The following is a 14,107-nucleotide window of genomic DNA, read 5'->3' on the forward strand; positions in this document are numbered from 1 at the left end:
TTATACAGTTACAGAATCACTCTCATTGGATTGTGGACAATCCCCGTTAGTCATCGGTTGGTAAATTCCGGATGTGCTCGGAGTGATTTACAATTGGTTTGTCCTTTCTGTGCAAGTTCCTGATTGGTCAATTTCAATGAGAAAACACCCAGCCTATTTTTAAAATTATTTTCTAAATTATTGGTATCTTTGTAATGCTTCATACCCTCGAGTATGCCCCACAAACACATTTTATCATTTAACTTAATATTCTTGAAGTTTCGTCCTGTTTGCGTATACAAAATAGTATGTGTTTGAAAGAAAAAGTGCATCAGAATTTCAGCTTTCAAAAACATCCGCCATTTTTTTCAGCCGAATTAACGTGTTTTTATAGGAGTGCTATTCCCCTTCCTTACCCACTTATCTAAAAATGCATCCTTTCGGCATCTCTACCAGATCTAGTGTCATCTTTAGGGTAAATGTAGAACTCAATCAAACATGGTCTTCTAGAATATACTGTCCAAACGTTAAGAAATCTGGGTGTGCGCAGCAAAATTCTACTATCCTGACATTCCTGGCTCTTCAATATCCGGTTTGAACCTAACAGAATTTAGCGACATTGTTTTGTTGAAATTGAAACGTGAGTCCGGGTATAATCGCGAGCTCGCAGGGAAGTATTTGCAATGCAGAATCTCGAGAAAGATGGCGGCGACGAGCGTCTTCTTGAGGCGGTTTCTTTGTGACACCGCAATGACGCAGCATCTCGGGATTCTTAGCGGATGGGCCGGAAGAGCCCAGGACACGGAAAAACCAAACGAACTGTTGTTGGGACACGACTCGCCCTGATAACAGGATTTCCTAGCTTGGTTTTCGCGTCAAAACGCGAGAGTTCCCAATTTTTTAAAAAAAGATGTGTAACGGAAAGAACTTTTAGTGAATCAAGTTATAACTCAGTATTATAAATCAACCTATTGGGTTCCCCGCAAAGTGTTTTTCCAGCCAGTAAAAAAAGCACCTTGGGAATTCTTACTTTACATACCCTGAATCCATTGGCTAATGTGGTCTAATGAGAGTTTAGATTTTTAAGTCCTCTTTTGTACATTCTTGGAATATACACTCTGGAACAGTGCGTTTGCGCGTGCGCGTGTATGTCTCTTAGTTTTTCTCCCTATTGTTTACAATGCGAGTGCTCCAGTTTCTGAAAAGGGTTGCAAAAGGGCATTGACTAGGGCGCAGACAAAAGACTGCAAAAAACGCAGACTCGGTCAGAGGTAGAAATATTCTATGTCGATGTGGCGTTGAAGGAGGTTGATTCCAAGGGCATCTCGTCCAAGGTCATGGGTATCATAAACACAGGACACACCCTGTAGCTCATCTGGGGCGAGGGGTCCCACCTGGCTCATTCCAACAAGCGATGGGCTTCCTCGATCTCCCCAGGGAGATCACCTTGTGCCTGCTGTTCCAAGGAGCTATTTAAGCAGATTGTATCGATGCCACAGTCATCACCGAGTATCCCAGCTCCAACTAAAAGTTTTTCTGTATTTCACTACCCACCAGGACTTTTCAGAGCCACTCAATGTTTTCATGTTGAGTTGTAATAATAAGGTTTTCCCAATGCATTTTGTAAACACGTTTTCTCTTTTTACAAACTTAACCTGTTATAAAAATGTAAGAAGCACGACAGTGTGAGTGGTTTATTTGAACTTTTCAGTGCAGCGAAATATTTACCATATAATTGTGTTCTAAAGCTGTTAAGGTGTCTAGTATTGCTTTACTCTGTTTTGTGTCTGTGTGTTTTAGCTCTTAAGGCCTTTGAATGGTAATTTTCTAAACTTAGTAATCTTCTCAAAGTTGTCCAATAGTTATTTGAATTTTTAAAAAGTTTCATAGTGGATACCTGCAGAATTTAAAGTTGCCCAATACTTAAATTACTTGTACCTGGATTCTTTGTTTTAAGTATGTGCCCACAGTGTAATATAATTAGATTTGCTTTACAAATTAAAAGCAGCATTTTATAAAGGTAACATAATGTCACTTATACAGTAGATAGTGGACTCGGCCTAGGGAAGTTTCTTTTCTTGGACCTACAAGTTTAATCTCCTAATTCCTATTGTTGACTATTTCCAAGGTACTTCTCCAAATTTTTCAATAAAAAGAAAGTTCTTATGTCCACTGTATCTTTCGCTTGTCTAGAGGCTATCCCTCATATAACCTTTCCCACATGATGCTCATTCAGGTTCTGAAACTAATTTTGACCCATTTTTCTGTTCTATTTTGTTTTTGTGTTACTATTACACAACTCAGGTCCAGTTTCCGGCCCCCTTGAGAAGAAAATTTAAAAAGACTCAGAAGTGAAATGCTTGGTGTTAGAAAAGCAGATGTATTCAGGTGAAGCAGAAGGCGGTAGCCTCTCCCATGCCAAAGGCTTAGATTTACTGACGGGTATTTAAAAGAGGTGTTGAGGGAATGAAATGTGAGAAGTGAAAAGCAGGACAAAAGGAGACATGAGCTATAAGTGGTCTGGAGGAAGGCTCTGTTTGTCATCACTGATGTCATCATTGTCAATGTCAAGGTCAGAAGTATTATATAGACCCCTTTCCCTTTGGGTCCCTAGTTGTATATTATGTAGACCTAAAGGTACAATTAAAATTCAGATTTTTGAGTCTATAATTTTGTTCATTATCATAGTCAATTTGTTGAATAATTGGAAATGTCCACCAAGTTACATGGATTCAATTAGCAGATGACACCATTTCATTCCTCTGCACCTCTTACTGGTTCTCATGGCTACTTAGTTTCCCAATAAGTGAGAATGCACTGGGGCGAAGGGCCATTCCCTTGTTTATAGGTAATCTCTGCCCTTCCTGGAGGGGCATAACTGAGACCGGCTTTCACCCAGTTCTTCTCCAGATGTTTTGCACAAGGAATGGGCTGTGCTGCATATGGTTACTCTGTTATCGCTCGATACCCGGGTGTTTATCTTCCCTGTAACTGTAGCACGGACAAGGTTTCTGAAAGCTGGATCACCCCATAGGGTTATAAACTTGAAGTAAGGAAAAATTTCACCTATTACCTTGGTACCTCTCAAAGTTGTGTTTATTTCTTTTGAATCCTGAATCTGTATGTATCCTAAAACAGTAGATTGGCCACTACATTAAGGCTCAAATTATTTCATAGATGTAAAAAAATACCTAGAAGAACTAGTTAAGTAAGTGATAGTCACCCAGGGTAACTTCCGGCTTCATGTTCTGTCAATTTTGAGTTAACTACCCTCTCCCACCACCACCACCATAGTAAGTGACCGTGAGAGATACAGGTGTTGATCACTAGATTAGTCCACAGCTACTGTGCTTAAACTTTCCAAAATTCAGTGAGGTTCGAGGGTTTCCGGAGAAAAATGACTATGTAAAATAAATATCAATATAGGCGAAGAAAGACGAAGGACTGTTTAGAAGACAGAGCTTTGTACTGGAAGTGAGTGTGTTCAGCAGGTCCATGAGAAATCATTTCTATTTTAACTTCCTATGAAATGGGCTTACATGAAGACACTGGCCCCTTGAAGCTTCCCTCCAAGCACAATTATGATACATTAATTTTGTTCCTTGAAAGGGTACTACTGCTTTCAAACTTCCGACTTCCTCTTTCCATGTCTCCATCTGTAATATCTGGTACACCCAGAAGCTGGGTAATTTCTATTATACTTGAAAAGCACTCTTCTAAATCCTCACGTCCTGCAGTCAGCCTCATTCTCAAGCATCCACTACACCACTTTCCCCTATCTGGACTGGAAGCTCAGAAGAAATCCCTTTTCAACAGCACAGCCCTGTAGAACTTTCTGCGATGACAGAAATGTTGTGTATCGACACCGTCCACTCTGATTTCCATTTTAATTAATTTAAATTTTACTGAACGTATGTGGCTAGTGGCAAATATAGGACAGCATAGCTGTACATTCTTCAACTTGAATGAGCATACCACCCACCTGGAGATCTTATTGAAAATGCAATATCAATTCTCAGTAGATTTGGGGTTTAGCCTGAAACTCTATACTTCTACCAAGCTTCTGGGTGATGCCAGTGCGGCTGGGTTATGGCCGCTCCACCCATCCATACTTGGAAGCAACTAGGAGGATACTGGGCTGATATCTGGCCTCTCATCCTGATTTTACGTTTCTCTTCCTTTTACCAGACTGTGACTGCATGGCATGTAGTGGATCCTAAGTTATGCTTGTTTGGTACCTTTATCAAAAGGGTGAGCATGGGGGCTCAGTGTCTCTACACGTGCAGGTTGACTGGACCTAAACTCAATCCCAAAAAGAGTCTGCCTCCAAGAAATGTAAAATCTTCTGCCAGCCTATAAAGTAAGCCCCAGCAGAGAACGAATATTTAAAAATTACCTCTGTAGTACATGCAAGGCACTGAATGCAAATGTGTGGAAATTGCAAGCAAATGTTGGAATTTGTCTAGCAGTCCATGATCTGTGTGCAAAACATTACTTCAGTTACTCGTTATTTGTACAATATCTCACAAAATTCATTAGCGTTATTTTTGTTAATTCTGTTAATTTGCAGCGTTTATTCACCATTATGTCCTGTTAATGATTTATCGCCTCAGAAGCAGTGGTCGATGTAAGGTCATGAGACTGCAGAATCAGACACGGATTAGGTCTCCAAGCCTGGGTTTCCTCATCTTTACAGCGCAGATGGAGCTTTATAAAAAGGGAAACAAAACAAAAAAAGTTAAATGAAATAAAAAGTAATAAAACGAAAGAAAAAACCAGGGGGAAACAGAGTGGAAATTCGATTAGCGTTGCCCTCCCCCCTTCCTATTAAGCAATTAAACAAGACTAGAGTAAATGAGGAAACTAATAATTAACTCCCTCGATCGAGACCGCTGAAAATGATGCATATGTGCCTCTGTTTCGTGATTTGCCAAATTCAACGAGCATCGGTAGATTGTAAGAATTAAGAATAATACGTAATTTCGTAAGAGACTTATACATTAGTCCTTTGAGGGAACCCACAGGCACGGGACTGGAAGACACAGAAACCGGCGGCTCAGCACCCAGACAAGGAAACAGGAAGGACTCAGACACTGAGTGGCATTTCTCCTCCCCTCAACGCTGATGAGCCGCTCGATTCCAACAGTCACAAGGCACTAGTGGGAAACATGTTACATGGAGACTGAGAAAAAACAGACTGCAAGGCCTGACCCAAACAAAGGAATGGCCTTGCAGCGGTTGGCAGCGTAAAGGACCAGAGAAAAAGGACTGAGTAAGTTTTAATCAGGCATCTTTTAAGAATCTCTAATTTCAGTCCCGCCCTTTCCATTCTTTTCTGAAAACGTGGGCAGGGCTCCAAGTCAGGGAACTGATTGAGCAAATACCGCTGGCGTGCAGAGTTCCCAATCAGGTCCGACTTACCACTATATAAAATGCTGCCAGGAATGTTGAACTTGCTAGTTTCTTTGAGCTGCAGACATGTCTGGTCGTGGTAAGGGAGGTAAGGGTCTGGGGAAGGGCGGCGCCAAGCGCCACCGCAAGGTCCTGCGCGACAACATCCAGGGCATCACCAAGCCCGCCATCCGGCGCCTGGCCCGCCGCGGCGGCGTCAAGCGCATCTCCGGCCTCATTTACGAGGAGACCCGCGGCGTCCTCAAGGTGTTTCTGGAGAACGTGATCCGCGACGCCGTCACCTACACGGAGCACGCCAAGCGCAAGACTGTCACCGCCATGGACGTGGTCTACGCGCTCAAGCGCCAGGGACGCACCCTCTACGGCTTCGGGGGCTGAGTTTCAAGACAATTTTACAGTTTGCTCGTAAAAGGCCCTTTTCAGGGCCACCCACCTTTGTCACACGAAGGGCTGACACTGACGCGGGAAGTCGGGAAGGTAACGTTTAGCAGTAGTGACGTTGCGGTTCTAGCTAAGCTCCGCTCTTCTGCGCGGAGTAAAAGGTGCTTGTGCGCCAACTGTTCTCAACCGGGGACTGTCCTTAAGATGGCGGATCTCGAGTGTGTTAGAACAAAGGACAGGCGGAGGGACCTGGTGCGGGCGGAAGCGGCTGGGTTTGTTAGCGGACTTGCGCCAGAGGCTTCAAAAATGTTTAAGTCCTACAGCATTAAGATTGTTCTCGAGTCACATCTGGGGCCTCTACGTAAGCCGCGGCCGTGAAAAGAAGCCTTTCATCCTGGTGTTTTGCTTTGTACTGTGTGAAGGGCTGTGTATAGGTGGGTTCAAGTCTAGCAAACGCATCAAGCGTGGGGAAGGTACTTTCAGTCTTTGCCTCGTCCATGCGGGCCTGTGAGAGCTCGTAACTAGCACGGCTTACCGGCTACTGCGGTTTCATACCTTGATGATCAATTTCCTCATGCTTCGTCAGTGACCCTAGTGACAGTTTCTTCATGGGTTTTGTCAACCCGTCGTCTTCCCACCTGTGACCCTGACTGCATCCTCACCTTTCCACTTTCCCACCAAGCTCAATGGGTGATTGTTCTACGTCTCGCTCCCCCTGCCTCCCCCTGCCTCCCCTGACGACTTACGGAGAGAAAGCACCGCAGGGAGCCAGTTCGTCTGTGCCCGTGCCTTCGGGATGACTGAGGAAGCTTCCTTCCCCTGTTAAACTTACTGGACACTGGGCCGGCCCGGTGGCGCACTGCTGAGGTTTCGGATCCCACATACAGACCGGTTCCCGCTCACTGGCTGAGCGAGGTGCGGGTGCAGCGCCGAGGGTTGCGATCCCGTTGCCGGTCCCGGTCCGGTACGGGCGCGACACTGAGGGTTGCGATCCATTGCCGGACATGAAAAAAGACAAAAAAAGGAAAAAAAAAAAAAAAAAAAAAAAAAGCTTGCTTGACACTGAATTACTTGCTCATCCTAACCTAAGTGTCGTGATACCTCGGTTAAAAGTTTTAGTATTCTCTACTGGTTCTTTCCCCTCCACATAAAATTCATTTCGTGTCTCTGTATGTATCAGTCACTCTTCTCATGATCATATATATACATACATATGTATATATGCCTTCTTCAACAACCACTTTTGTAAAAATGCCCTTGCCATAGTTACCAGTGACCTAATCGCAAAATCCACGAGCACACGTTAAAAACTTAGTCTCTGCTGCATCTGTCTCTTGCCTTCACAGTCTCCTCACAGGATTTTGTTTTTAACTGTTTATTTGAGTAGGTTTTTTTTGTTTGTTTTTGTTTTTGTTTTTTCTTTTTCTTTTGGCTGTTGGCAGATGCACGGATCCAAACTCGACCTAGGTGTATATAACTTCTTACCAGGTGAGTTAACAAGCCAGTCTTCCTCGGGAGATTTTGTGATAACTTCCTTTCTGGCCCAGTTCCTATGTTCTCCTCGATTCTTCTCAATTTGCTTTTCTGAGTCCTATTTCTCTGATTCTTCCCAATGAATTATCCCTTGCACACTTATCACTTAATAGATCCTCTATGTCTTCCAGCATGTGCCATAAATGATAACATATCATCCAGGTACCTGGAAGAGAACTGAGTATCAGCCTTCCAACCCCAGTGTTCTGTAGCAAACACAGATTGCTTCCAGGTCACTTCCTGTCTTCTCACCTTACAACCAGTCCATCCCACTGCAATCAGAGATCTGAGTGATTTGCAAATTTCATCATCCTGTCATTTTATCATCTATGCAAAAATAAGTAAAATAAGAAGCCTTCATTGGTTCTCCTAGTATCTGTAGAATAAAACCCCAATTCCTGTGCTTTATCTGACACCCACCACCTCCACAACGTCATCTCCAAACCCCTCTCCCCAAACATGTACTTGTATAGCCGAAGGTACTGAACAACTTTTCATACTTGGAACCCTTTGTCAACGGTAATTCTTTCACATACACTGTTTCTTCTTCCACTAATAACCTTCGATTCCTTTGGGTTTTTCCTCCTTCAAGACTTTTCAATAGACCTTTACCTGATTCTCAGGCAAAATCAGTACCTAACATTTCCTTGCTCTCCACAAAGTGCACTCCTCCAAAATCAGTACTTAGGATTTCTTTACTCTCCACTCCTCCACACATGTGGCTTTAAAGCTATTCCACATTTTAACATTTGTTGATGATAAACACTTGCTTTCTTGTCAAGATTTCTGAGGCCTTGGACGATGTCTTCATTTTAGTATCGTTAGAACCTACAAAAATTACATGGCACATATTGGTCATTCCATAATTATTTGTGCAATGACTGAATAAATCAATGCAATTAACAAACTATCTGGACCGATAATATAGTCTTGTACAAATCATTGTCCTTTAGCAGTATCTCTGCTTCCCCCAGAAATTTCTTCTCTTGGGCCGGCCCTGTGGCTCACTCGGGAGAGTGCGGTGCTGATAACACCAAGGCCCCGGGTTTGGATCCCATATAGGGATGGCCGGTTTGCTCACTGGCTGAGCGTGGTGCTGACAACACCAAGTCAAGGGTTAAGATCCCCTTACCGGTCATCTTAAAAAAAAAAAAAAAAAAAAAAAGAAATTTCTTCTCTCTTACCACATTCCTTTAAATAAATGTCAGATTTGTGGCTGCCAGCTACCTACTGCAGACTTTCTAAAATGCGGACTATGACCCATTCGTTGATAAGGAAAACAATTTAATGGGTTCCAGTCAGCATATAAAAAAATAAATAGAATGGAAATTTCAAAAGTACCATGTCATGTAAAAAATGAAAATATTGTGCCGTAAAATTTAGCTTAAAGCATATATGTGCTTTTGTTTTGTTTTGGCTGTGGAACTTGAGGGACAACAAGTTTAAAAATACTGATCCATTTATTTCTTTTATAAATTTGTGAAATTCCCAGGTTAGAGATTGGCCTCACCTACCTAGCCTTCAGAAATTTAATTTCAGCCTCCCTTACTGTAAGAATACACATAAGTGGCCTAGGCTTAGGCTTCACCATTTGAGTCACACATTTAAAAGACTTCTCTTCCCCCTCTCTCTCTTTTGCTTCCTCTTGTCATGTGATCTGCTTACCTGCCAGCCTTCTTCCACCATGAGTAGAAGCAGCCTGAGGCCTGCGCCAGATCCAGCTCTCCCAGAGTCATGAGCCAAGTAGACCTCTGTTGTTCATAAATTAAAAAAAATAAATAAATAAAAACGACTTCTCTTTGGAATTGGAAGACAGGAGAGCACTGACTGCTTGGAGCTTCTGCTTCTGCTGGGATAGAAGATGTCAGAAGGGCCAGCTTCTGGTAGTGGCAGCAGCCATGGCTTCCAAGTGAGTCAACTTCTGGTTCGGCAGTTGTACTTGTGATATCAGCACCAGGCCATTCTGCAGCACAGTTCTGGGTTATGTTCCTAAAGTGTCCTCACGCATGGTTTTATAGCCCTCCCAAGAATGTTGCTATCTGTTCAATATCCCCTAAAACATCACCTTTAATGTGTGATTGACCAGAGTTGCTGGCAACTAAGAACTTCAACTTAGAAATGAAAAGTTATAACTAATTTCTGATAGAGTTTTGTGCATTTTAGGGATTTGAAGTTGTCTTACAACCGTGCTGATAAAAGGCCTTATGCCTGTTAATAGTTGTGGTCAACTGAATAATTCCCCCTCCAAAGATACCCATGTCCTAATCCACAGAACCTGTCGATCTGTTTCCTTACATGGTACAAACAGACTTTGCAAATGTGATTAAATTAAGGTTTTGGAGATTATGAGGTGATCCTGGATTACCCGAGTGAGTTCAGTGTAATCACAAGGGTGGGTCCTTATACATGGAAGTCAGGAGGGTCAGAGTGAGAGAAGAGATGTGGCAAGGGAAGCAGAGACTGTGATGCACTTTATAAAAGGAAGAAGGGGCGACACTGGTTGCACTTTCGTTCCTGGAGCACACAAAGCTTTTCTCACCTTGAGGCTTTCCTCCTACAGGTCCTCTAGACTAGGCCATCCCTGGCCTGGCTCCCTATCAAACTTCAAATCTTGAGTCCAATCTCAGCTCCTCCAAGAGGGCTTCCTGGCTGTCCTGCCTAAAATGACAACCCGGTCCCCACTTACTTACCATGACATCGCCCTGTTCATTTCTTCCTCAGCACAGTTTGCCAACTGAAATCGCTCTCTCTATACATCTATTATCTGTTTTCTTTCATAAGAACATAAACTTCCTGTGAGTAGGCCCAAGAACCTGAACAGCTGTAGAGGAACTAAAACAAAGGAGATTCTGAGGCTGAAAAGCCTAATATTTATTCTTGGCCTGAGAGTTCCGGCAGACAGCTAGCGAGTGTCTGCTTGGAATAAAATGCTGCATGCTCTCTCTCTCTGTGATATCTTCTCATGTGTCAGGATTAGTGAGGAGCCTGGAATCTTTTTCTACTTACAAGGTGATATGTTAACCTGTAAGTCTTTCATGACTGCTAGTAGTAGACAGGACACTCAGAAACAAGAGCCGTTATTACTCACAGCACAGCAGGCAGCATGTGTGCATTGGATTCCCTTTTTGTTTTTTTTTTAAGGAAAGATGATCAGTAAGGGGATCTTAACCCTTGACTTGGTGGTGTCAGCACCATGCTCTTCCATGTGAGCTAAATGGCCATCCCTCTATAGGGATCCGAAACCGTGGCCTTGGTGTTATCAGCACCACAGTCTCCCGAGTGAGCCACCGGCCAGCCCTTCCCTTGTTCTTTGATGTCCTCAGGACGGACATCAAGGGGCCCAGGTGGTGTGGCACCGAGTGGGCTTGCATCACAGCCATGCTTGGGGTATGTACCACTTAAAATGAGTGTGATAAGCAGCTACGCTCTTTGTCAGGAGGGAGACATTACCTCATCCTTTAAGGTTGCTCACTGCAAATACAGTTCTGATAAATGGCCCATGTAAAGATCCACCAGGGCCTCACATTCTTGGCATGGCCAGTAAGGGCATGCAGGCGCGTGGCAGATTGCCTCTGCCAACACTGTATACAAAGACTAGACAAAACAGTTGTAAATGTGTTTTTTGACAACTTAGTGCATGTTCCTTGAATATCTAGTACTTGCACCAGAATAGGAATGATACCAGTAAAGAAGAAAGCATAGCCCTAACTTCCAGTAGTTTATAAATTGCTTGGGCCAGAGTAAACAAAAACAATTATAAAATAATAACAGAAGATATTCAAGTAGGAACACTGATGGTGACAAATTTCATTATTAGAGGCATTTGCAGGAGAGAGAACTGTTAGAATGTGAGGATGAGGGACATATGGGAGCTGGGCTCAGAAGTCATAGCAGGTATTTGGCTGGAGAAAAAGCAAGGGACAGTGAGTGGAGAGGAGGCAACTGTAATGGAGATTCCCTGTATTACTGTATTATTATTCCTTGGGTTACTCAGTTCAGCAAGGGGGACTGAGTGTACATAGTAAGTCAACAAGGGGCTTGTGTGACAAATTAGACACAGAAAATGGAGGTGAAAACAGGTGTGCTGAACATAAGGAGGAAGAGACTGAAGGACTAGGTAGACCCCAAATTTTCGTCAGGCATACGAAGTAGTCTGTCTTCATGAGGCTTCTCATATTTGTAATGTCTTAAATCAGCCACCCCCTTGCCCTCTGCCTGTGGCATACAGATAAAACCCATTGGCGAGCAGCAGCTTTTAACCAGGCATGCGTGACTCTGGGTCTCTTCAAGAGAGCAAGTGTGTGTGATTGGCCCCAGCTACTTTCCACTTGCTGAGCCCTCTTGTTCAATTTACCCCCTGGTTCTCAGAAACATGATCAGTGAGAAAGGTCGATGTGGCAGAGAGCGAGAAAGGGAGAATACGAAGGTACTTCAAAAAAAGTTCATGGAAAGACTTGTATTGTCTTTTAATTCTACTTTTCCATGAACTTTTTGAAGTACCCTGGTATATGAACATTACCTAGTAACAGGATTCATCAACTGTGGTCCTCTCATCTGCTTGTATCTTATCCTAAGTACACTGTACTGGGTGCTGGCTGGTTAGCTACATTGGTTAGAAAGCAGCCTTTTGACTCCAAGGTCATGAGTTTGGACACCCATACCAGCCTGCTGTCAAAAAAAAAAGAAAAGAAAAGAAAAGAAAAGAAGTATGCTGTGGTACCGTATTTATTTTTCTTTGCTGTTTGCTGTATGGTTTAAATTGATTAAAAATGTTCAAGCATTTTAATTTGGTCTGTGAGCCCTTTTGTTCTATGCCTCTGAGAGAGCTTTCCTGGTAGTGCGGTTGGAGGCTACAAGGGTATCGAGGTAATTCACCACCTCAACCGCAAGAAGTATATACCACAGAAAGGATTGAGGTTTACTGTCACCCAGGCACTTTGCAGACGGGAAGCATTGCATCACCTCTGGGACCGGACTTCCAGTCTTCAAAATCTCGGCTCCACATTCTGAACCTCAGTTTCCTCATTCTAAAGTTAGGGTGAGGATAATGTCTTCCTCTTCGGAGTGCTTCAAGGATTGAGTTTAATATTTGTGACAATTGTCACTTAGAAGTGTCTGCTTTCTTTATTTTTATCAAAATGGTACAAAACAGAAAACCTATGCATTGGACTATTTTCCCCAAGGGCTGAATATTATGCAGTAACTTGTGTTACCTGTTTCTACCCTTTGACACCTAAAATAAATTTTAAAAAATAATAAATTTTTAAAAAAATTTTGTTTGGAAACCACTTTCAGCATAGTGATGACTTTTATGATGAGCTTGTTTCAACCCAGAGGCTAACTGTCTTCTGTGTGACTGTATTGAGATTCTCAAACAGCCACTTTTTCCATTGGCTGCTCTGTGGAGTACATAGCACAAGGGTCCAGTCACCAACTCTGCCTATATCTGGGACCTGCAGAAATCATGGAGTGGAGGATTAAGCCTTCAGGGGAATGGAAACGCCAGGTGACCAAGGGAACCCTATTATCACTAAATTGCTTGACCTAAAACCTTCCTTCTCTTTCTTCTCTTGGAAACTTGTGGATGCTTTGGGCTTCTAGCAGTAAAACGTAAGAGGAAAAGCAAGTTGAAATTGTTGGTGCTTACCATCTAACCCTCACTGGGTTTAGACTATGGTTTAGAAGTAGAACTCTCAAATACTGTTTAATACTTCAAACCACTACTTTAGGGATTTATTAGTTTTACATATCAAGATTCTAAAGGTGAAAAAGATCAAATCACTTTTTATGATTTCGGAGCAAATAAGAGAGGTGCTGAGATTCCAGCTATGTCTGTTTGATTCCAAAGCCCCTCACAATAATGCTTTGGGGGAAGTACCATTATTCCCATTTTACGGATGTGGTCCCTGAGGCACAGTAAGTTTACATGACTTATGACACAACTAACAAGTGTGAGAGCAATGTGATTTTAAGCCAGTCGGTCTGGCTGCATTCTGCTGTTGCGACACTAAATGTAGTGTGCACAACTGCACAAAAAATTCTACAAGTGCACAAAATATTTTACAAGTGCACAAAAAATTCTAGCATCTGTAGGAAAGTTGTCTGACTGAATAGGGTAGGGTAACTCTGGAAGACAAAAAGCTTGGCTTTGATGTAAAAAAAATAAATAACAATGAGAAAATATATGTCCTAGAAGAGATCTTATTCCTCAGAAATAGAGCAAAGCTCCAAAATTATGTGATTAACCTTGGTAGTAGTTGAGCAGCTCTGCTGAAACCTTACCAATATGTTGGTCATATGAAGAGAGCAAATGTTTTTCCAAAACATTGCATTTATCTTGGAACACACATACGTGCTGGGAGAAGCCATGAAAAATATCACGTTCAATAGAACCATGAAGGCAGAAATAGAAAAGCAAGTTCTATAACTCACACAGAGAGAGCACTGCAAAAATAACGATTTGTCTGTTTGGTAAGAGATACACACTCACTTTAAAAAACTCTTTTGAAAATGCTAAATGGACTTATGCTTTAAAATCTACTTTTTCGGGCTGGCCCATGGCTCACTTGGGAGAGTGCGGTGCTGATAACACCAAGGCCACGGGTTCGGATCCCTATATAGGGATGGCCGGTTCGCTCACTTGGGCGAGTGTGGTGCTGACAACACCAAGTCGAGGGTTAAGATCCCCTTACCGGTCATCTTTAAAAAAAAAAAAAAGGGTTAAGGTCCCCTTACCCGTCATCTTTTTTTTTTTTTTTTTTTTTTTTTAAAGATGCCCGGTAAGGGGATCTTAACCCTTGAC

General features: G+C 42.6%; 1 protein-coding gene across 1 annotated transcript in view; it reads left to right on the top strand.

The window, feature by feature from the left end:
• Window positions 1–5,770, top strand: part of LOC103586565 — a 52,986-nt gene extending 47,216 nt beyond the window's left edge. The window contains exon 11 of the mRNA XM_008567860.1: window positions 5,456–5,770. Coding sequence (XP_008566082.1) covers window positions 5,456–5,769 — 314 coding nt within the window. The 3' untranslated portion in view covers window position 5,770. The remainder of the gene's footprint in view (window positions 1–5,455) is intronic.
• The last annotated feature ends 8,337 nt before the right edge of the window (window positions 5,771–14,107 follow it).

The sequence above is a fragment of the Galeopterus variegatus genome, unplaced genomic scaffold, assembly GCF_000696425.1.
Source record: "Galeopterus variegatus unplaced genomic scaffold, G_variegatus-3.0.2 Scaffold351, whole genome shotgun sequence".
In the NCBI taxonomy this organism is placed as follows: Eukaryota; Metazoa; Chordata; class Mammalia; order Dermoptera; family Cynocephalidae; genus Galeopterus; species Galeopterus variegatus.